The sequence below is a fragment of the Oryx dammah genome, unplaced genomic scaffold (genome assembly GCF_014754425.2).
Source record: "Oryx dammah isolate SB20612 unplaced genomic scaffold, SCBI_Odam_1.1 HiC_scaffold_3, whole genome shotgun sequence".
Lineage (NCBI taxonomy): Eukaryota > Metazoa > Chordata > Mammalia > Artiodactyla > Bovidae > Oryx > Oryx dammah.
Window position 1 is genome coordinate 44,025,209 of NW_024070187.1, and position 24,221 is coordinate 44,049,429.

At 45.0% G+C, this 24,221-nt stretch overlaps 1 protein-coding gene across 1 annotated transcript in view; it reads right to left on the reverse strand.

The window, feature by feature from the left end:
- Positions 1–23,898, reverse strand: part of LGI2 (leucine rich repeat LGI family member 2) — a 33,474-nt gene extending 9,576 nt beyond the window's left edge. Inside the window, exons 1-7 of the mRNA XM_040237955.1 lie at positions 23,676–23,898; positions 21,693–21,764; positions 20,057–20,128; positions 17,418–17,489; positions 11,901–11,972; positions 11,058–11,227; positions 4,672–4,836 (exon numbers count right to left, since the gene is read on the reverse strand). Of these exons, the coding sequence (XP_040093889.1) occupies positions 4,672–4,836; positions 11,058–11,227; positions 11,901–11,972; positions 17,418–17,489; positions 20,057–20,128; positions 21,693–21,764; positions 23,676–23,869 (817 nt within the window). The 5' untranslated portion in view covers positions 23,870–23,898. The remainder of the gene's footprint in view (positions 1–4,671; positions 4,837–11,057; positions 11,228–11,900; positions 11,973–17,417; positions 17,490–20,056; positions 20,129–21,692; positions 21,765–23,675) is intronic.
- Positions 23,899–24,221: the final 323 nt, after the last annotated feature.

The window sequence follows — 24,221 nt, forward strand, 5'->3', positions numbered from 1 at the left end:
ATGGAGGTCCCTGCTCTGGGGTCTCAGCAGGGGGCCATGTGAGACAGAAAGAATTCCTTTCTTGGAGATGCTCCATAATATCTCTGTCCAGGGGTAGCTTATGAAGTTGTAGCAATGGAGTTGCAACAGCAGCAGAAATCTTGTGTGTGTGTGTGTGTGTGTGTGTGTGTGTGTGTATTTTAATCTAGGAGGAGAGATGCTGCAACATATTTAGTCGACAGAAATCAGAAGGCAAATGAAATTAACCCCAAACAGGAGAGTTGAGAAGATATGTAGAAAGATGTAAGGCGCAAAGCTGGGGATGGGAGTCATGATCCTGGGTCTCCCTCTCCTACTAGAAGACAGATGTCCCTTTTGCATGATGCCCAGCAGGGCCACAGAAGAGGAAGCATGTGTCCCTCCCATTCCTTGGAGCCCCAGACTTGCCAGGCATGAATGGAGAAAAGCCTACCCAGCCCTTGCTGACTCTGGGATCACCCTGTGATCAAACAAGATGATAAATGAGGCCTGCACAGCCCTGAGAGGGGAGAACGGTCCACATTTGCCTTGGTCTGGTTTAAGGCAAGTGGTTCAGGGCTGTGCCCTGGCTCATCAACTTGTCGTATGCCCAGCTTGTGTGAGCTACAGAGCTTTTCTTCACACCAGGCTGAATTCTAGCAAGTCAAACTCCTTCCTCCAAAGAACGACTGATCTCCTTGCTTCTGTAACCATCCTTCTCCCATGCCTCCCTCAGGCCATTCTCTGCTGGTCCTGGCATTCATTCCTACACTTAGAAAGTTGTAGAGACATTTTACTGAAGTCAAAGAGTTAGGGTCTATGGGGGAAGGAGAGCTGCTTCTGGTTGTTTTTTTTTTTTTTCCACTATAAAATACAGACAATAGTACACACTATGAGGCTGTGTGACTGACGTAAGAAACGATTTATGAATCACTGAGCACATAAATATGAGCTGCCTTCCTCTAGGTGAAAAATTATGTGACAGTGAATGTTATTTGTGTTTAATGGAAATTCATGTATTAAGAGAGCAGAGAGAACAGATAAATCATTCCAATAAGGTAATCAAGGAATGCTTCCTATAGGAGGCTGCATTTGAGCCTGGAAATCCAGGTAAAGGGAGAAACAAAAGAAAGTGAGGTGGCTGAATTGTAAGATGTGATCAGAAAGCATTGACAGAAAATTGGCAATATGTGTTTGGAAAGGTGTGTTGGGACCCTGATGTATGAATTCTGTGTGCTTTCATAAATTAAGAAAAGTAAAATATCTGAAGCTGGTGGATCTCCCTAGTGGTGGCAGCAAGGAAGGAGAATCACGTGTTTATTTTTTTATCCTCAACTGATATCCCAATTGTTAAGAATTTACTATATGCCAGGCCCCATGCTAAGTGTTATATAAGCTACTCAGTTAAATTCCCATGGGCCCAACACTATGATACCATTTTACAGATGAAATGGGAATTCATGAAATTACCATTTTACAGATGAAAGAGGCTCATGGACGTTAAAACTCACCCAAAGTCACCAGTTAGAAAGATCCAGAGCCAGTTTTATGAAAAAACAGTGTAATGTTGGTGTTCCTGAGCTTAACAAACACAAAGCTTAATGAGCTATTGTAGCTTATTTCTTGGGCTTGGCTGTAAGGAGGATCGCCGTGGGTTTTGTGTCCTGCTGCCACCTCTCAGAAGATTCAGACTTTGACCCTGAGAGGCCAAGGAGTCCCTGGAAACCAGCAAGCTCCAGTCCTGGATCTAGCCTCACCCACTCTGCCCTCACCACTTCCTACCCACCAGCTCTGTGGCCTCTGCCAGGTCACTTGCCTGAACCCTTGCAACAGCCCTTCAACTACTTTCTCGGATTCCACTTTCGTCCCCTCCCCACACATAGACTACTCTCCACTCAGCAGCTGGACACAGCCTAGCATTCTGTAGCAGGCACCCAAATCTTCCATGTAGACTGGCTGATGGCTGCACAAAGTCCTCCATGACTCAGGTAAAAACCCAAGTCCTTGGCAGGACCTGCAAAGTCCTCAGGAGCAGCTCTTTAACTTCTCTGACTTTGTCTCCTGCAAGGGCCCCTGGACCACTCTGCCCAAGCCAAACCAGCCACCTGCATTTTCATCAAACAGGAAAAATACCCTTCTGCCTCTGGACATTTGCACTTGCTCCTCCCTTTGTCTGGAATGTTCTCCACCTTCCCCTACCCCTGCTGTCCATGTGCATCAAGCCCTCATGTCCCACAGGTTTTATTCAGATGCCTCCTTAATGAAGCCTCTACCAGACACTCTATGTAACCTTTCAATCCTTCCACGCCTAGCACTTCAAATCTTTCTTCCCTGCAGCCTTTCCCCCTCTTAGCATGCTGCCATCTAATGCTTTGTATGTATGACAATTATTTGCCTTTTGTCTCTTTTTCTCTCCACCATTATAATACAAACTCCTTGAGGGTGGAGGTTTTCCTGTGGCTTGTTCACTGCTATGGCCCCAGCACCTGGACTGGGCTTGGCTCAGAGTAAGAGCTTAAGAAATTTTGAGTGAACAAATGGCCTGAAGAACCTGGTGGTGTGACCTATGCAGTATGTAGGAGGGGCACATGGAGGGCAGTGCTATTGCTTCCTACCAAGGTCAAATGGGAGAGGGAAAGGGTGGAATGAGCAGTGACAAACCCTGGGCTCTGCCTTGGAAGTGACAGCAGAGTGGCTCAACATACCCGAGCCTCCATCTCTTCATTCATAAAGGTGAGAAGGAAGTCGGCACTAAGAACTGCCTGCACTGTGCCTGCACTTATCCAGTCCTCACATCCAAGTGAGGCAAATCTCCTGCCTATTTCACAGATGAGAAAGCTGAGGCTCAGAGGCCACAGCTACTTCCTAGCACATAGCAGAGTCAGGAGTAGAACCCACATTCATAGGTTTTCAAAACCTGAGGTCTTTATACTTTATACACCTCCTCTCTTTTGAACGAATAGTGCTTGTCCTCTACCTATGGGCAGGGGACCTGCAGTGCCTCAAATAGCTATTGTGAGTTCCAGAGAGACTAACCAGTGCCTGGATCCCTGTAAGCCCACAGCCAGGGCCAGCATGAAGCACTGGCATCAGAACTCCTTGCTTTAAGGCACAACTTCACTCTGCTCCTACTTCCTCAGGTGGGAGGCAGGAGAGAAGGCAGAGGGGCTGGTTCACTTAGCCCTCACCTATCTTCCAGATCAGAGAAAAGACACAAGCAAAAAACCTTGCAGGTAGCAAAGCGAGTCCCTCTCTCACCCTCCTTTTTCCTCTAACATGGACTGGCTTTAGGGTCTTGAGGTCTGGGCTTCCCTCCATCCTGCACTGCACTGTGAACTGCAACACTCACCTGTGCTGAGTCTGCGCTTGGAGCGAGTAAGGCTGCTCCCCAGGAATGTGGGCTCAGCACTAGGATGCCAGATGGCATCTTGGAGCATCAAGATGTACGTCTCACAGACCTCTCACCAGATCAGGCTCATTAGCAGCTCTGCCTCCAATGGTGAGTGTCTCTCTTCCTACATCCCTGCTCCTGTGGCAAGGCCACCTTGGGCCTGAGAGGTTCCTAGGAGCCTCTGGACCCCGAAATGCTACCTGGACATGTCCCCTCTGCAGCAGCAAGATGCTGCTACAATCAGACCAGGAATCACAGAAGAAAATCCTCACATGGGGCCACAGTTAACAGTGCTGTTTGTAAAGTCAGTATTATGATCAGATTGCATTTCAATAAAGAAATCTTTGAAAGGTTATTTTGACTTTATCCACTTATTTAAAAAGCAAGTAGATGGTCCATTTTTAGTAGCTCTAAGACACTGGGATTCAATGACAGCATTGAATGAACCACCAAGTCTTATCCCAAAGGTTTGAATTAAGGAAGCCATTTATGCTTATTTTCTATCTATTTGCTAAAAGGAAGGGCTTCCCAGGTGGAACTCGCCTGCTAAAGCAAGAGACATAAAACATCTCTGGGTATGATCTCTGGGTTGGGAAGATCCCCTGGAGGAGGGCATGGCAACCCACTCCAGTATTCTTGCCTGGAGAATCCCATGGACTGTGGAGCCTGGAATGCTATATTCCATAGGGTAATAAAGAGTTGGATACAACTGAAGCAACTTAGCACGCACACACTAAAACGAAGCAGTGATCACCAGGGCCTGGCCAGGGGGCAGTAGAAACAGCTTTAGAGTTTGCGTCTGTGTGTTGTGAGTGTCCGTACATGTGTGCATGAGAATGTGTATGTGCGTGTGTGTATGTATTAACATTCTAGCTACCAGCATCACAAAAGTCAAAGGATGCATATAGCTGCTGGAAAGCTGGTGCAGTCTTAGGCTGTCATGCCTGTTGAAGATCAAGGGATTCCAGAAGTGACTTCTCCCCGTTTCAGGAAAGTGCTTCCCACCACAGGCCGCCCCACCCACTCACCCACCCCCGACCCTCTCCCTTTACAAAAGGATCACCAACAGTAAGTAGAATCACCACCTGAACTTTCTGTTTGCATTATAACTCACCACATCCAGAAAGAGTTGGGGAGAAGTGGGCAGGCTGGAAAGTGTTCCCAAATCAAACCAAGCGGGAGAGCCAAGCTCCCTCTCAGGATGACAAAGAACATTTCTTCTCTCCCAGGTTTTAGACTACTCTGAAATGAGGTCAGTACATCCAGTCAAAGCCACAACACACCTGTAATGTTGTCATAGCTCCGGAAATTCATTTCGATGTGGTCCCATTCCAGCACCATGCAGTTCTCCATGCTAGGCTGAGCGATGGCCACGTACACGTCATTCTTGGAGTTGAACGTATCCACTGAAACTGACTGGTAGGGCAGAGTCTGATGAACAACAAAATCTGGGAATGTGTGTTTAAAAAAAAAGAAGTCCCCATGAGATCTCCTGTGGGAATCACAGACCGCTACCCCCACCCCTTCTATCTTTTCTCTCACTGACTCCAAAGAAGACTGGGGAGGAGGGAGGGTGGGAGAGAACACCACACATCCCAGCGTGTTTCGGTCTGAGAGATTCCAGAGGGTTCTTTCTGGCTTGCACGGGATTAGCAGATTGAACGCACAGCTTCTTATACAGCTTCCTTGAGATAAATAGCTCATGAGTTTGGCTAGAGCATCTCAAACTTTTAAACAAATTTGGTGAGACCTGGCTTTCAGAAAGACAGAATAGCAAGGATGCCGCAGAGTAACATTCCTGAAATTACCATGAAATTTACTCTGTGAAGAAGGGATGCTGTGGTTAAATTCCTTTGGGAGATGCTGTATTTTTAGCTCACTCAGAATAGTCCCAGTAATAAAGAAAAGTGAAAGTTAACTCCCCAAAAGGAAACCAAATTGAACTCTCTAACTAGGTCTTGGAGGTTTATAAAGCCCACAGTTTGAGGAAGTTAACCTAAGTGTGTTTACTGATTACTAGCCTCATACAGTCCTAAGTATGGCGGTACCTGGGATCTGGGCAATGCTCTGCAGCTCAGATAGCAGTTGCAGAAGATCTTAAATGTTCCAGCAGCATAGAAGCCGTCCTATTTGAGCACACGCTCTGCTCCTCCATTTAGTGGTAAGTCAATACCCGTCATCTGTATCACTCCCCTGAGCTACAATGACTCACTGTGTGAACTCTTGGTAGGAATGTACAGTTTCACCAAGAAACAGGGTTAACATGCCATTGGATACAAGAATAGTTAGTGCGTGGTGTAGCTGGAGAACTAGTAAAGAAAAAATAATAATTTAAAAAAACCCAAAACACTCATAAGAGTTTATTTATCTGGCCAGAAATATTTTAGGGTTCACTGCTTCTTGGCAGGCTGAAAGTGCCCAGAATAAAATGAGGGTGGATGTCTGGTTTAGGAAAGTCATTCCTATGAGGAAAGCCTGGCTTTGCCCACCTCCTCCCCTCTCAATCCTTCTCCATGCCTGCTGAAGTCCCATCTCCTCTGCAAGCCTGTTCTGATGGGTCCAATCCACAGGACCAGTTCTAACTCACTGGACTCACAATCAGGCACTATTGATTGAATCTCCAATTTTGTGGCCTCCTGGTAGCTCAATCAGTAAAGAGTCTGCCTGCAAGGGGAGACCCGAGTTCAGTTCCTGAGTCAGAAAGATCCCCTGGAAAGGAAATGGCAACTCACTCCAGTATTCTTGCTTAGGAAATCCCACAGACAGAGGAGCCTGGTGGGCTACAGTCCATGAGGTTGCAAGAGTCGGACATAACTTAGCAACTAAACCTACCTACCTATAGTGACATCAGGGTCAGATCTGGAAAAAGTCGAGGAATCTTAGCTCCAGAAGCTGAAGCTCAGAGTGTGCTCTTGGCCACTGACACACAACCAGCATGATGTGTCTCCAGAAGGGCTTCCTAAGGAAGGACCTGGATCCCCATGACACAAGCTCACAGCCGCCATTCAAGAAATAACTGATCCAGAAGCCTCACAAAGATGCCAAATGAGAAAGGCATTCAAAGGGCAGACACCAGGTAATAACTAAGGAAGGCCAGTGCAGAAGGACCAGAGGCAGGTCAGTGGCAGAGCAGCTGAGCCAGAGTTGAGGTGGGAAGCATGGACAAGGGTGGGACGAGCAATGCCAGTCAGGGGCAGGAGAAGGTGGGCTGAGGAGTAAGGGCAGAGTGAGACACCAGAAAGAGCACTGTGCCTGCAGTCAAACCACCTGAAACCACCTTCTGCCTTTGAATTCCCAGGCTGTGCACTTCCCTTTACAAGGCCTCAGTTTACTTATCTGCAGTATGGGGACAATGATACTGCCTCTCAAGCTCAGTGGTAAGGACAAATTGGGCAATGCAGTGGACATGCTGACCTCAGACTCAGCACACGAGAGGCAGTCCCCTCCACTGTTCTGGCCACTGCTAGGCTATCTCTCAGGGAAAGTGTCCATTGTAATGGCATCTAAGATAAAACGCCAGAGTTATGAATCTGTTTTTTTTGCTGAGTGACCTCGGAGAAGTTACCCAACCTTTCCCTGCCTCAGTTTCCTCATCATTTATTATGATTCATACTCATGTAGAACAGTGCTTTACTTGTGCTGTGTGTTCATACGTGTCACCTGTTTGGAGGGGCCCATTTCATTGCAAGTGGACAGGAGCTACCGACTTGGCGAGTGTGGGAGGGCTGACCTCACCCCGGCCTACTCTGAAGATGTCGGGGCAGAGGATGGGCCTGAATGAAGGACACTTGCAGGTATAGAGAAAAGGGGGAGAAGCAGAGAGAAGGCTGCTTCTGCCTCTGACAGCAAAAGGTGGTCAAGGATCTGTGGGGACAGGCAGCAGGAATGGAGGAGGTAACCCCCTTCTGAAACATTCAGAAGTACCAAGGCAGGTGGGACAGAAGGGCTCCTAACCCGCCTGCATCTATTGCTCCAGGAACTCAGGGAAGAACTTCAGATTCCCCAGGAATAAAGTGAGAGCCACTTCTATCTCACAAGGGTGCTGCAGAGACCCAACAGAAGAGAGCTGGTAAGTGTGAGTGCCCAGCCTTGGCTGCACTCAGGAGTTTTATACATGTCACAACGACAGTGAGAAGCTGCTTGTGTGAAGACTTAGGGAAGAGTCAGCATGGCTCCAGGCTCCCTCTCCTCTCTCAAGACCGCCCAAATACCAGCGTTGCTTGGTCAAAGACTAAAAGTTGGAAAACTTGCCTGATTCATTCCAGTGGGCCCTGGGGGTCCCAGTGCAAAAGTCAGAAAGTGCTCTGGGGGCTGCAAGAGGTTTCCATGTTCACAGGCTGGTCACTGGGAAAGGGGACAGGAGCAGCCATGGTCTGTTCCCTTTCTTGGAGGTAGAAGAGTACTCAGCGAGTACAGCCGTGTTCTTTGAATTGCAGCCAAGAAGGCTATCACCTCCTCTAGCATCTCCGCTTGCCTTTTCTCATCCAAGTGTGCCCAAGGTCACAAACACTCCCGATGGCTATAACCCCAGCTCCTTGTATGCAGACTTCTGCCTACACTGAATTCCCAGCAACATGAGCACTCATGAGCTTAAAAATGCAGGCTGTTCAAAGCACAGACCCAAAAGTTTACATTTTTTCATTTGAAAAAGTTCCAGAAAGAGAGCTGCCAAAAATAGAGAGTATTTTACAAATCTAGCCTCTAATGGGCCTATTTCCATTGATTTCCCCAAAAACGTTGGTTTCATAATATTTTCTGTATCCTAGCTATCTGACAAAGCAGAGATTCCTAAATCATTTGAATTATAAATCTAACTCTTTTTTTAAGTTTTTTTTTTAATGTGGACCATTTTTAAAATCTTTATTGAATTTGTTACAATACTGCTTCTGTTTTCCGTCTTTTGGCCTCGAGGTATGTGGTATTTTAACCTCCTACCAGGGATCGAACCCGCATCCCCTGCACTGGAAGGTAAAATCTTAACCACTGGACCGCCGAGGAAGTCTCATAGATCTAATTCTTAATAGGAGACTCCTTCTCCCTCTTTGATGCTGCTGACCAAAAAGGGGAGGAGGAAGAGGAGGAAGAAAGAAGAGAAGAAAAAGGGGAAGAAACTGGTGAGACAATATGATTGATGAATGTGTGCTTGTGTGAATGGGGGAGGGGACCTGGAGAATTTAAACATTTTCCCCTATCCCCCTCTTACATTACTTGTCAGAGACAGCAAAAGCACATTCATTGTGGAAAGATCTCAAACAATCCACATATTGATATGACATCAATTTACTAGTGTTAAAGTATTAATGGCCTTCTCTGCAAGAAGCCCTGCCACTTCCATTCACATCGGATTAAGTTCATGATGTCAGTAGGACTCTTACAATTTGGGCCTTGCTCCCACTGGAATCAACAGATTTTTACATAGCTATTTATAGCACTTGCAGGAAATAAATTATACATGATGCTGATCCTATGGGGAGAGAAACTGCACATTAATGCATTATTTCTCTTTGCATTTTCATCAGCCCTGAGATAGGGAAGCTAACGGGACAATTAGGATGCAAAATTCACTCCCTCTAAGGAATTTAGTGAATTATCCACCTAACATGGGGAATCATGAGTAGGTAACAGGGATTTTGGAGGTGGTTAAAAATAGACTTGAAGCAGAGGGTTATGGAGGGACTGTGATTAATCTGGAGAGCTGAAACCAGCCAGGGGTGGCTTTGTGGTGTTAATTACACCCCTGCGCTAGGAACAGGATGGTAATCATATGTTCCTCTCCCTGGGAAGAACAAGGTGAGACATCTACCTAAAGAATCTACTCCTTCCTAAAACCCTGAGCTAAGAGGAAAACAAGGCACTGAGAAAATATGCTTCTTCCTCCATCTCGTGTGAGGATGCAATACCGGTACCACGAATCTCAGACTTGACTTTCCAACTTCCATCCCTCTTCACCTATTTCCTCCCTAGTCCTAAATAAAGCACCAGAGGAGGAGGCTTGATCTGATCCAGAAGATAGGAAGGAACTATATTTGGGGGTGGGTCACAGCTTGCTGGCACCATTTTTTCATGATGGAAGATGCTGTGAGCCGGAGTTTATTTGTTCATGAGCCTCAAGGGGATAAAAACAAGTGCAAAGGCAGAATCATCATTTCCTTGCTTCTAGGGTGGGGTGCTAATTTCTAAATTTTAGCAAAAAGCTTGTTAGGGAAGAGAAATATGTATAAGAGAATGCCCAAAATGTGTTAAGGACTTCATGCTACCCCAGAGATGCCAGGTCTGGAACAGATGCCCGAGTTCCAGGCTCTCTACAGCCCAAGCTATTTCTCTCTGAGACTGGCAGTTTTCACACACTAGGGCCAGGTGTGAAGAGAACAACGGAAATGCTGCTCACTTCAGTGTGGGGTTTAGAAAACTCCAGAAAAATGAGAAGAGGCAGAAAGGAGCCCCAGTGAGCTGTGGTTTCACATTTCGTACGGCACGGCCTTGAATGCCACCTTTTGGTGCAAACGTCATTGACCGTGACCTCTGATTTACTGCGCTGCTCTACAGTACGATAAATAAACCCCCAGTGGCCTCAGCTGGCTAAAGGGCGCCTGCCAATTACACAGCTGAATAAGTCCCTGTTCAGTGATGAAAGACAAGGGCATTTCCATAAGACTTCAAGTTTCCTCTCAGAAAAGGACAGAACTTGTCGGCGTCCCTTATTGACAAAGATATCTGGAAATAATTTTTACTTCTGAGTTTTTGTTTGTTTATTTGATCGGGGGATAGCAGTAGGGTTTAAATGTGGCATTTTGTTCTTGGAGTTTTTGTCTTTTGAGTTTCTGTAACTATTTTCTGAGTTTTCAATCCTGCTGCTCCTACTGACATGCCTTGAGGCTTTGTAGATATCAACTCTCAGCCTGAATGTTTATTTTTATAAGTCTGGTAAGCAGGTTACATACTGTGGATTGATCTGCTCTCCTTTAAAATGTGGCTTTAAAAGCTGTAGAAACTCCATCTAAGCTTTCATATGGAGCTACTCTCCTGTTTCCTACAAGATATGACAGTTGAGACAGTATTTTAATTTTATCTTTTAACCTAAAAATGTATAAATTGAAACCTTGAGGCAGGCCATAGAAAAAATAATAAAACCTTCTTTACATTTTGTCTCCTCAGTGTGAATTTTTCATTTTGATAGCTCGTTGTTAACTTGTATTTCCTCTTTGCCATGGTTATGTATGACTTACCTAAGTTATCTCATTTTACATGGAACTACGAGAGTAATTCATAGATTTTAAAAGTCTGGTATTTATTAGTTAAGTGTCAAATAAATTTCGTATTATTCAGTCAACAGTAATTTAGGCATCTCTGCACTGGCTTTCCATGAAGCCTAGCCTGATTAGAAAATGTTCTCATGCCAAACTCACCAGTTCCTGCCTTAAAAGCTTTAGAGAAATTTTAAATTGTAAAGAATCAAAATTAAAGTCAGTGCAATTAATAAAAATCCTTCCAGACTGCTGAGATATTTTCCCTGCCACGTCAATTCATTTCTTTTTTAATGCTTAAATTTCTCCTAAAATAATTTTGATAGAAAACTTTTATCCCTACATTTTCCAACTCCCTATTGATAGTATTTTTAAAGAAAGGATTATTCGAAATAACAGACTTTGATGATAGAGGTTCTGAATACCTGTAGTTGTGCATTCATAGTCAAAGCTGGTCACGTCATTCAGCTTCTTTTCCTGATATTCTGGCGGACCGATACACAGGACATCAGAAACAGTGGAATTCGTCATCTTCAACCACAGATACAACCACTTGGCTTTGCAGTCACATTCAAACTTATTGCCCCTCAAATCTCTAACAAAACAAAACAAACACAGACGCAGAGAAACACACATGTCAGAAATGTTTCGGCAGTAATATGAAACTCCAGAATTCTCAATATCCTGACATATTTAACAAATCCCAAAAAACGGAATTTTTTAAAAAGTTTCTATTTCATGCATCCAATGTCCTTTACTTCTCATTGACTTCGTTGAACACTCTTTAGTGTCCTTGATTTTAACCATATAGCACACAGAGAGTTCTCAGAGTTCACACACCACTATTTCTGCAAATCCTCCTGAAAATGTCACCACACCATGCTAGCAATGGGGGAGGGTGAAGAAGAACAGCGCCCAGCATAGGTCCTTACAGGCAAAAACAAGACACTACAGGAAGATAGTTCTGACAAATGCAACTGATACTTTAAGATCTCGTTAAACTTTGTCCAGCAAGGGATGACAAACACAAGAAGATAAAGCAGATGGGGGAAAAGGGGGACCCTATCACCCAGCATGCCGAATTACCACTGGCCTAATGCTACTAAGCACAGTTAACATGGCAAAATTAAACACAGTACAATCTATATGCCGTTTCCCAGCGTTCGCTGCCTTGTCCTGGATTTTTAGCTATTACAACAACAAAATGCAGCCTAGAGGAAGACTGAATTTCAAGACAAGCACACATAAACTTAATTTTCATTACTTACAGTTCAATCAAAGAGTCTAAATCACTGAAGACATCCCTTGGGAGTGCTTTTATGTGGTTGTTGGCCAAAGAACTAGAATAAGAAAGTCACGATTTAATGTGTTTATTATCTTTATGCCCAGTCACTCTGAAGTCCCTTAAATAATGCAAGTGATTTAAAATAGAGCTCAATGTAGTTCAATGTCTGACTTTGGTCACGGATACTGAGATAAAGAATTTTAGTTTAGTTATACAAAGATAACATTAGAGATGTTGAACTATACAATATAAGTTTTTTTATTTTGTCTTTAAAACAAGCATTTATTTAGCTCTTGATATATATGTTAAACCTCATGCTTTATGATATATATGATATACATGTTGGCAGCTCACGTTTCTCAGAATAAAAGCCAAAGTCCTTTAGATGGCACCCAAGGCCCTCCATTGTCCAGTTACCTCCATTCCCACCTACCCGTGGGACTGAATCTCTAATGACTCAGATCACCCACACTGGTTCCTTTGCTATTCCTCACACAGGCTAGGCATGCTCCCAGCTCAAGCTCTCTGAACCTGGTGTTCATCTGCCTGATGCCCCTCCCCTAGTTATTCACATGGTTCAGCCAGCACCCTCTCTAGGTCCATCCTCCACTTTCACCACCTTCCCTGATCTCTACGCAAGTCCCTTCCATGCTCTGCTGATCTTCATTGCACAACTATCACTTAGCAAACACTATATATTATCTATTTGTTTATTGACTGTGTATTCTCCCTAAACATAAGCTACATGAGATCAGAGGTTTTTGTCTGTCCACATCTGTATCCCTTGCATCTAGCACAGTGGCACACAGTGGGTACTCAGTAAGTCTCTCTCAATGAATGGTTTAAACCCCAAATAAGAATGATTAAAAAACAAAACAGATGTTCAGTTTTATCCCAAGAAGTTCCCTAGTAGGGCATCCAAGTGAATTTTATTACTTGTGACTAAAAAAAAAAAGGACTCAGTAAATACTCTTTTACATAAAGAATCTCAGCTCTAACCTTAATGATAATACAAAATCTCAGTGAACCACAATGTTTAGGGAATGACTGATTGAGATCAATCTCATTTTCTCATTAATGAAGGTTGACTAGAAACCATTCTGCATTTTTGTTCTTCGAGTTGAAGAACTTTCTATAATGTCTCTCTATGATATAGACCCCATCTTCAGGAAGTAGATTTGAACGAATATTATCAACTCTTTCTCTGATGATTCAGGATTATGCAGTGCCCTGCCATCATCCTGCTGAAGATGAATGTCCATGGTGCTGGGCTGCTGACGTAGAAAGATGTTAGGTGTTGAAACGATGTACATCAAGTCTGATTTCCCCCAGGCCTCGTGCCCTGAGTGAGTCAGCCAAAACACTCTTACTTTTATTTTCTTCTACACACTTGAGTACAAACAGAAAACATATAAATGATAATCAACACGTAGGGAATTGAGCACCACCCTCTTTAAAAATATATATGAAATCAGTCTTTTATAGCATTCTAATGACCCATCCAAGAAGTAGGAATGAAAGAGTGTTCTTCCTTAGAGTCAGCTAGGATAGAAAGCTTTGTGCCCATTTTTAATCCAAACATTCTTACTGCGTGGTACAAACAGAATACAGGGAGACCTATCGTTTCTGAATTATGTCCTTTCTCATCTAGGTAACCACAAATGGACTAAAATACAATTTCATGTATCATTTTACACTTCTTTCCTAAATGATTTATTTGTACATTTTTAAAGATGTTGGAAATAGGTTGGACAGACGATAAATTGGAATTGTAACTACAGACTGTAGATTACAGACTTCGGACTGTAATCAGACTGAACGTTCTTTAGAAGCTGCTTTTTGAAATTTAAAAAGGAAATAGTTGTTTTTATTTTTTTTCTGGTTGCTAGTCACTTTTTTTTAAGTAAAGCACTATTTTTTAGTTAATTAAAGGTTACTAGTTTAGCTAAATATTTTTAGTGAATTGAAATTCACTGGATTGAAGTGATAAGCATATATGGAGTCATCAAGGCCAAAATAAAAGAAACTGTTCTAAATGTTCAATTTAGATTTCAGAAAGCTGAATTATTTAGATGGATTATCCACCACCACCTCCCCACACCCCCAGACTCAGTGCATAACATCTCACTTTCCACTTCATTTTGTCTACAAATTCACAGCACTTACTTCATTTCTAAAACTACTTAACAGCAAACTGGTCCCTTGGGCTTTGTGGAAAAACAAATGTCCCAGATTTTAGTTACAGATTGGCACTGTTCCTTCAATGCTTTGAAACCTGATCTATGTTTCTTTGTGTATGAATGTGAGTCTGCAGGTGTTAGAAAAGTTCATAAAAGAAAAAAAGCAGGTACTTAAACAAGCAAATTTCAGATAGTCACTTCCTTAAGCACAGGAGTGAAGTTTAATGAGCTGATGTGTTCTCTTTGCTTACCAGTTCACACACAAAAAAAGAGGATGGGGTGGGCTGGGGATCAGCTCCTTCTTTAGACAGTGTTTTGCTGCTTCGTGCTCATGCTGCATGCACGCTCCGTCATGTCTGACTCTTTGTAACCCCATGGACGGTACCCACCAGGCTCCGCTGTCCATGGAGTTTCCAGGCAAGAATACTGGAGTGGGTGGCCATTTCCTACTCCAGCGAATCTTCCCATCTCAGGGATCTAACTCACATCTCCTGCACTGGCAGGTGGATTCTTTACCACGACACCAGCTGGGAAACCCTGAACGGCGTAGTAAATGTTTTTATGACTACATACATCTCTAGCCTTAGAGGAGTCAACTTTAAAAGTCATAAGACTCGCACTGCAGTAGATAGAGCATATAAGGAAAACTCAGCTTAGTAACTCATTGGTCTGCCAGTGAGTCAGAAAGAACATCCTGCTGGTTTAGCCCCTTGTGAGATGCTGGCGAGGAGTAGAGCTAATGGGAGAGCTGTAGGAACCCTGCCCTCAGGGAGCTTTCAACACAGCTCAGAGACGAAAGTAGCATCCGTGAAAATGGCATCAACCAATGTGGCCATTGTCTACAGCCAAGAGCTGATTGTGTGGAGTCAGCGGGGCAGGCTACAAGAAGGGAGGAGAGGGGATCAGGACTGGCTCCAGGGAGAAGATAGAACTTAATCTGGACTGTGGAGGAAAAGGCAGATTCCAGAAGACTGTGGGCAGAAGAAACCTTCTCCTGGGCAAGGGAAATGATGTAAAGGAAAGGTTGGTTATGGGGGTGAATTGGGTGTGCTCAGGAGAGCCCAGTATTGTGGGCATATTCAGGGAAATAAGTCTGGAGAGCTGGGGAGGGGGTGCTCTGTAGGCTTGACTGGAGGATGGTAACACATGCCAGATGAACGTACATCTCCTCTAATACATCAGATGCACTCTGGACCCAAACAAAAGACTCCTTTGTTTCCTCTGTGTGTGGCCCTGCGTGTCACACAGAAAGGAGGTGCCTCTTGCACACCTATGGGTAACACAGCATATGGTTGTATGTGCAAATGCACAAGCACACACACAGTTATGTGCACCCATGAGTAAAAGTGCATGGACCCAAGGGCCCACATACACAAAAATATGCAAATATATATGAACAACACCTGCATATTAACACCTGTTTTCAGATCAGGGACCCACAGCCAGCTGGTTCAATGAAAGCTGACATCTGGGCAAAGTCAACCAGTCACACTGGCTTTGCTTTAGGTGCAGAATCTGCCCAGAGCCTTTGCTCAGAAACAAAGTCCCTCATTCCTGACTTTTGGGAAGTGGATTTGTCTGGCCACAGCTGTTCCTCTCCAGACATCCACAGCTGTCATACCAAAGACCCTGTCTAGCCACCCAAACTGCCAAGGCTACTCAGCAGCCATTGGAGAAAACTGAGACTTCTTCATGAGTGGATGGAGGGAATGATGATGCTCTGCTGTGGAGGAGGAAGATGATGATAACGCCAACCAGATCTTAGGCATTTACCATGGATAATGGGCCGGATGCTTTGCAAACAAGCATTAACCCACCATTTGCAGCTATTTTATGAGTTCAGTATAATCAACCCTATTTTCAAGGATGAGGAAAATGAGGCTCAAAAAAGGTTAAATAATATTAACAAATGGCATCCTTGAGATTTGCACTTAAATCTGTGTAACTCAAAGCCCACTGTCTTGGCCTCTGCAAGAATGTGGGGATTGGGCATCTAGGCTGAATCTGAAAAAACAAGCAACACTTTTATAGGAAAGAAAGAACTCACAGAGAAATAATGCCACCAAGAGTTTGATGCTGTCCAGGATCGGCCGTGCTGTTTGGACCTCCCATTCCCGCTCCCTCATCTCCTTCCTCTACAAACTGTGACTCAGGCAAGACTTTTGATTGGTAGGACTCCAGAATCAAGTGCTCACTGAGCCTACTGACAGATACCTTTGCCTCTATCAGGGTCTGATGTAAAAGATTATCTCTCTAGATGCTTTATCAGTTAGAGTTCACGTACAGGAGGTACTGCCACCCTTGCCTAATACTCTTGCTCAAAGCCCTTCAATTTCCCCCATTTGTTTTTTTGACCATAGACAAGCTCACTATGGAAATGGGGTATGTTATCCTACTCAAACACAAAGTTTCTAGTATGCAAATATGACTGGTTCCTGGCTGTGAAATTGCTCCTACCAAGACAAAGACGATGTTGACATTTTCATAAGCTCAGCCACTACTTCTCCAGTTTTCTAAATTTGCTAAGTGTGTGTGTGCTTGTTTCATTTGATACGCCAATTCAAATCAATTTGTTTAATTTTTTTCTCCAGAAAGCTATTAAAGAATCCAGAGAGAGCTTAGCTTAAGCAACAGATAAATCCAACATAAAAGAAAAAGCTATTTGCATTCAAATTAAAGGAACCACAAAAATGTCTCTATTCTGCTTCAACAAATGTTGATCCTCCATTCAGCATTCTTCAGTGAGTTAGGTCAGCCTCAGTTCTCCAAATCTGTACAATGGGGACTCCCAGATTAAGGAGAAAGATAAAGAAAAGCTTACTAAGCACAGAGTAGGTATACAATATAATACATGCTTCTTTCCTTTCCACCTCCTCCATCACTCCCATCACTCCCCAATTTCAGAGGCAGTCATGTGAACCATAATGGTGATTCAGGAGGATGGAGAAGATGAGAAAGCCAAGTGTGTGAGTGCTTATGATGGGATGGTGCCTGACTGACAATATAGAAACCTCTTAGGCAATCTAGAAATGAATTTCCTTCAGTGGATATTACAATATGGACAAAACAGCCAAGAAAGAGAGGCACTGGGAACTCTACTCAGTACTCTGTAATAACCTACATGGGGAAAGAATTTGAAAAAGAAGGGATATATGTATATGTATAACTGAATCATTTGGCTGTACACCTGAAACTAACACAACATTGTAAATCAACTATACCCCAATATAAAATAAAAATTTTTAAAAAGGAGAGAAGCACCAGGAAGTGACCCTCACTCTACACATTAAAGAAATCACAACACTTTTCACAGGACTTACAGGTGAGTCAGGTCACGGAGGCCACGGAAGGCGTTTCTTGAAATTGTTTCTATTTTGTTCCCTTCAATGAACCTAAGAAGAAAATCTATATAATTAAACTGAATTTTCTGTGCTTAATACCTTAAAAAAAGATACTGGGATGCTTTCAGAATGGAATCTAAAAGCACTTATGAATTTCAGAAATTCACGTCCAAAGGCTCGGCCAGCTACACCAGATTCCAAGTGGGAACCGGGTGTGTGTGCAAGAGTGCATGCACACAGATATGCTTTTTGCATTCCTTCCAGAAGCAGCGTGGAAGTCTTCAAAGTCACAGTTGGCAGCATGAGTAGAAACACTTTGGGGGAGAAAGAAGAAAGCCCTAGTCAAATGCAAAGGAAAGGAAAGGAAAGTGATGTCGCTCCATCGTGTCCAACTCTGCAACCCCATGGGCTATAGTCTACCAGGATCCTCTGTCTGTGGGATTTTCCAGGCAAGAGTACTGGAATGGATTGCCACTTCCTTCTCCAAGACCATGGCAAGATATTCTCAAATTCCACAAGATTGGAACGCTTCCAGACCTCTTTCTCCCTTCAACCTTTTTACATTTCACAGCACCTGGCTATTAATATTTTTCTTTATATCATTGTCCCTTGAACACAGCCCTCTGTTTTACACCTCCATATTGAAGCCTTTGGGCTTCACAGGTGGCTGAATGGGTAAAGAACCTGACTGCCAATGGCAGGCGACACAGGAGACATGGGTTCAATCCCTGGGTTGGGAGGATCCCCTGGAGGAGGGCATGGCAACCCACGCTAGTATTCTCGCCTGGAGAATCTCATGGGCAAAGGAGCCTGGTGGGCTACAGTCCATATGGTTGCATAGAGTCAGACACAACAGAAGTGACTGAGTTTTTATGCACACATTGAAGTCTTTGCCCAGGGAGAATTCAATTAAACTTCCAACAAGCTTGGGCCTCCCTGGTGGCTCAGCTGGTAAAGAATCTGCCTGCAATGCAGGAGACCTGGGTTCAACCCCTGAGTTGGGAAGATCCCCTGGAGAAGGGAAAGGCTACTACTGACTCCAGTATTCTGGCCTGGAGAATTCCATAGACTGTATAGTCCATGGGGTTGCAAAGAGTCGGACATGACTGAGAGACTTTCACTCACTCACTCACTGCAACAAGCTTGAGTTCATCATGTCCTGCACAGTGTCACCTCTGAACACATGGGCAACAAGACAGAGATACTCTCTAGATCTCTAGGTCACTGGAAATACAAAGTATAAGGAAGTTGAGCACAGACCAAACATCTTTCTCAGTGCTTAAATGTCTTAGAGCTTGCACATAGGATCTCACAATAAAAACTCTGGCCGTGCTTTAAAGTCTTTGTGGGAAATACCTGAAGTGAATGCACTGGGACTATTCCCTAGGGTCACAGAGAACTAAATTTCAGTTTATGGCCTCACATTTCTTCAGGTATAAGAGGGTCTCTGATGAGACGGTCCCAGGGAGAGGCTTTGCACTGTGATGTCATTAGTTAGTGAAATAGTTCTTGACTCATACACAGAGAATGATCTGGTCTTTTTTTTTTTTTTTAATCAGAGGTCTATTCAGTAATAAACTTCAGTATAAACTGAGAAGCAAACTTCCTCCTCAATAACTTTGACAGGAAGATGCACTACTGGAAAGAGAACAGATTGCTCTTCACTCAGCACCTCCATTGACTGTTCATGTGCTTCCGTAGAACCTAGTTAAACTTAGTGCTTCAGCCTGACCACTCCTCCCAGGTTACCTAGACTATCAGGGATTATGATAGTACCTGTATTATGTGTCCTCTGGAGAAAGAATTCCTCCAGAGACATCTTTCCTGGGGACAGAAAATCAGCAGAGAGCTTTCCTAGACACAGGATGTGCTTAGAATTCAAATATCTCAGATAAGAAGGCAGAGACCAGGTTTTAAAAATCCTTCTGAATGCTAAGTGAGGAAATCCCATCTGATAGCTGGATTAATATTATTACAAAGTGACAAAAGACAAGGATGGGAGAACTTAAGGGGAAAAAGGACTATGAGAGTGTGAAAGGGCAGAAATCAGAGGGAAGGCAGAGCTCCTTGCTGGTGAGGGGACAACTGCACATCTGAAAAGGGAAAAACAATCTTGATTTTAAAGGAGAAAAAATAAAATTAGACTCCCAGCAGCAGCTCACAGGGGGTACCGCAAATGGGATACAGGACAGTTGAATTAAAAACATGAAGTTGTAGCCCCAAAGAGGAAGACTTTCTTACAAATATGTAACCCTCGGAATCCTTCAGCTTTATTTCTGGCTGATCAGCAAATCCACGCCTAGTTTTGAGAGGTAAAAATACCCGATGCAATTTCCAATTGTGCTTACGACATGACAAATTAAATGTCAGCAGAGAGTGAATGAATATCTTTCCTTCTTTGTTCTCTTTCCCCCTCTTTTTCTCCAACCTCCTCCTGTCCCAGCATGTTCATACACAAGTAAACTATAAAAGGTCAGCGCTGAAAAGAGAATGGGGTTTTCTGCATTTTCTCCCCCACCCCCAAGCTCTCTAAGAGATGCTGTTCCAGCTTGGAAAGCAATACAGTCATTCCACTGACATACCAATTACTCAGCACATAGACAAAGCACAAAACTTACAGGTATTCGAGATGAAAGAGTCCAGCAAAAGCATCATCCCGGATGACTGTGAATGAGTTAGAATTCAGCAATCTGAAAACAAGAGACAGATATCAACAGATTCCAGTGAAGAAGTGCAAAAGTTGAGTTACATGGTGAAGCCATTTCTGTTTCTTTGGTTATGTTCTGATCTGTGGGCAAACATGGGCCCTTCTCAGCCTAAAACTGGCCCATTCCATGTACAACTTGACTCATAGACACTGATGGATAATGGCAAGTAGATTCCCTTTGGCCAGATTTTCTGGTCACCCTTATTATTCCACCTTTCTTCCCTGTGGGTCTCAGTAAATATGACCTAAGAGCTGTTATCTCATAGCTTTCCAATGTTCAGCACAACTAAACAGCCAGTGAGTGCTTTATGATGCATACATCTAAAAAGAAGGAATCTGGCTCTTAGAGAAACTTGAATTCAGAGAAGTTAACTGACTTGATCGAAGTCACACAGCTAAGGCCAAACAAAATGAAACAAAACAAAAACCTTTCTAGCATACTACACATGCCCACGGGAAACAATATAAAAAAGTTAAAGAAAAGTTCAGAAGATTCTTTTTCACCACATAGCTATTTGAGTTGGCACTTAAGCCTTTGGTAAAAGTTTATACAATCTCTACCATCACCACTGATGACTATTCTGCATTTGTATCATAAGAATATTTTAATAGAACTATAATTTCTCAGAGATTACAGATTTTTAAATGGTAAGGATAATGTTGTAAGTAGGTACATAACATTTCAAGAACAAAAATATCAACATGAAGTTGATTTGGGATGAGTCTACTATATGTCATCTTTCTGTATGCATCAAGAATGTTGATGGTTTTCATTCTGATCTCATTCAAGTTTAAGAAACTAATACAAATCAAGAGTGAGCTAAGTACTCATGACTTTGGCTGTCACTGATTTGCTTTGTCACTGATTTTGAAAACTGCATTTTGGACATTGCTTTTCATCAGTAAATATTAACCGACCAAGGCTAAAGGCACAGGACACAAATACTTGGCAGGAGCACCTGTGATGAAGAGGAGTTATGACTGTGGGCTTTGGGCCCTGGGTCAGAGTTCTGGCTATGATTTGGGGCAAGTTACTTAACTTCTCTGGGCCTCAGTTTTCCCATCTGTCAAATGGGAAAAGGAAAATACTGATATCATTAAATAAAAATTTGCCCATAAATGCATAGCATGCTGCCCAACAGTTTACATACTCAGTCAACTAGAAATATTCCTATGACCATAATAACATTCAGAGTTTAAAATGCAGGCTCTCTTTTAAAGGGAGGTGTTTGGGAAATGGTTCATTTGGGCAAAATTCAGGCCATAATTCAATGTAATTCATCTCCCCAGTTGTTGCTGGGTGTGGGCAATGGCGTCTACAATAAAGTCCTTGAGAAAAACACATGCCAGAGAAGGAAAGGGAGCTGAGCACTGGGGACTTAGCTTGGTGGGGACACGATAGGCCAAATCAACACTAAGAGCCTGCCTTGGTTTACTGGTGGAGCACGGGTACCTTGGGAAGGACAGATAACCAGGAGGCAGAAATGGCTCTTCCCAAGACCACAGCCCCAGGACCCCCAATTCCAGAGAGGACTTCCCACACTCACAGCAACTGCAGGGACGGCAGATGGGAAAACATCCGGTCCTTGATTTCTGAGAACGTTCCATTCACCAGGCTCCTGCAGGCAAGAGAGGAACAAAATGGAGACTATGTGTCTTTCAGGAAGTGCTAGGCAGGATGGGCGAGTGGCCTTGTCCAAACTCCTCCACTCAGGAGTGAGGCTTCAAGCAGGACTTCTTAGGGTAAGAAACAAGATGAGTCCAGCCATTTTCCAATGAACCAGATCAATAAGAAAACTGCACTGAATAACGGAAACCTTTACCATCAGTCTAGCTCCTTCCATAGACATTATCTCAGCCGGTTTAAATCAATCCCCTCACTTCCTTTTCTTAACTACAGGAGGCCCTAACTGAAAATGGATAATTGCTTTACCTCTGCCCATGATTCTGTTTGTATAGACACAGCATTAATGTTGGCCCACGAAATTCCAGGGTAGGATTAAGCATTCCCCTTGGGAGTACAGCTCTGAAAGTCACTCAGAGCACTTCTGATTAAATGCACCGTGAAAGCCTTGGGGAACAACTCAGAGACACCTGAACCTGAGTGTGCAGTGGGAGGCAATGCCATCTGTCAGATTTATCGGTCAACCAGAGCAAGAAACTTGACTATTTTAGCCACCAGGTCCCTTATCCTTTCTGCCCCCAGTAGGACCTCAATACATCATTTCAGAATTATTTCAGTTAGCATGCCATTGTGTTAAGCAGCTGGTGGTATAAGGGATTTAACCAGGGGAATTCTCATTTCTGGAATTCTCCATGTCATCTGACTTAGCAATATTAGGCATCAAACGCCCCTCTGTTCCGGCCTGGCCAGACTCTCCTGACTTCTATAAATGCAAACATGAAGCCCTTCACTCCTGGGTCCAGACCCCAGTACCTTGCTTGGAATGGAGGCAGGGAAGTGGAGATAAGAGAAAGTGTGAGCAACTTCCTCCTCCCCACCCCCAGGGGGAATCCGTGCCCTATGACAGAATAGATATCACTCCAGCACCTTGGCCAGGAACAAAGGAGTCATCTCAGCAGGAAACAGTTCCTAGCAGTGAAGATATAATCCAAGAGCCCCTTCCACAGCCATGATGGTCATGTGGCCTGAGTGACTGTGTAAGGCCAGGTTGAAAGCATTCTCAAGCAGGTGAATCAGTAAGGGGAAGCCCTTTCCTATCTTCTCCTCCAGCACTGAATAGGCAGCCAAGGTAATGCATGGTGGGGAAGTGGGCAAGAAGGCCTTGTAAACTCAGAGCTAGAAGTCAGGCTGACTCCCAGCACTTGCCCACTGAGCTGGATGCCCACACTCTCTAGTGCTTCACCAAGTCCCCTGTGCTTCCCTCTTCCAGGCCACATGGAACAACATCACCACTTCCAGAAGTGACATGCCCTTTATCAGGTTCTGTCCAACCTGCAGTGTGAACAGTGTGAACAGAGGAAGCCACCGTGGAACCCACAGCCCCAGACCTCGGGTGGGGACAGTGAGGCCTCATCATTGCTCCAGTCCTGCTGGGCTGCAAATACACGCCCCCACACAACCCCCACACCTCTCCACTCCAGCACACATCCTCCTCTCAAACTTTAATGCATGCCAGTGTCGCCTGGGGACGGCCAAATGCAGACTCCAAGGCTCCACTCCCCAGACCCTGCATCATTCGGCGCGGGCCCTGGAATCTGCCTTGGCACGAACTCCCCCAGGGGACCCAGGTGGATCTGATGCAGGTGGCCAGCGGGCCAGACTTTGAGAAAACACTGCCACAGGGACTTGTCCGGCTTCCCAGACTCCGAGTCTCTAGGATTCCCCTCAACCTACCCCGGGCCCGAGGCTCCACCCACGTCCCATAGCGCTCCTCAACCCAAACGCAAAGAAAGGGGGCCGGGAATCAGGGGAGTCAGGGTCGCGCTGTCCCGGCGCCAGAGGCAACTCCCGGGCGGCAGGGTGGGGCAAGACGGGGCTGGGGGTTGGCGGGGTCCCACTCACTCACAGGGAGCTGATGTCGCCCGGCACGATCCTGGGCACCCAGGAGGAGCCCACGCAGATGATGGACTCCTTGGTACAGCTGCAAGTGGCGGGGCAGCGCACCAGCCGCCTCACCTGCGCGCTCGGCGGTGTCAGACACGCGGTGCCCAGCAGCAGCAGCAGCAGCCCCGGCCCCCCGCCGCCCCTCCGCAGCGCCATGCCCGGGTCCCCGGTCCCCGTCCCGGCCACGACCCCCGCCGCCGCGCCGCGTGCTCGGACCCTGCGCCGCTGCAGACGCGGGCGCTGCTCGATACTCCGCTGCCGCTACTGGCGAGGACAAGGGCGCCGCGGGTGTGGGAGGCCGAGCCGCAGCCGAGCAGCATGCTGGCCGCCACCCCCACTCGGCGCCCCCCCACCCGCGCCCGGGCTGCTGGGCGGCCGCCGCCGCTGCGCCCGCCGCACCCGCGCCCGCCTGACATCAGCACCCGCGCCCGCAGCCCGCTCTGGCCAATGAATAATGCGGGGCGGGCGCCCGCCCGCGGGGAGGGGGCCTCGCACCGCCCCCGCCGCG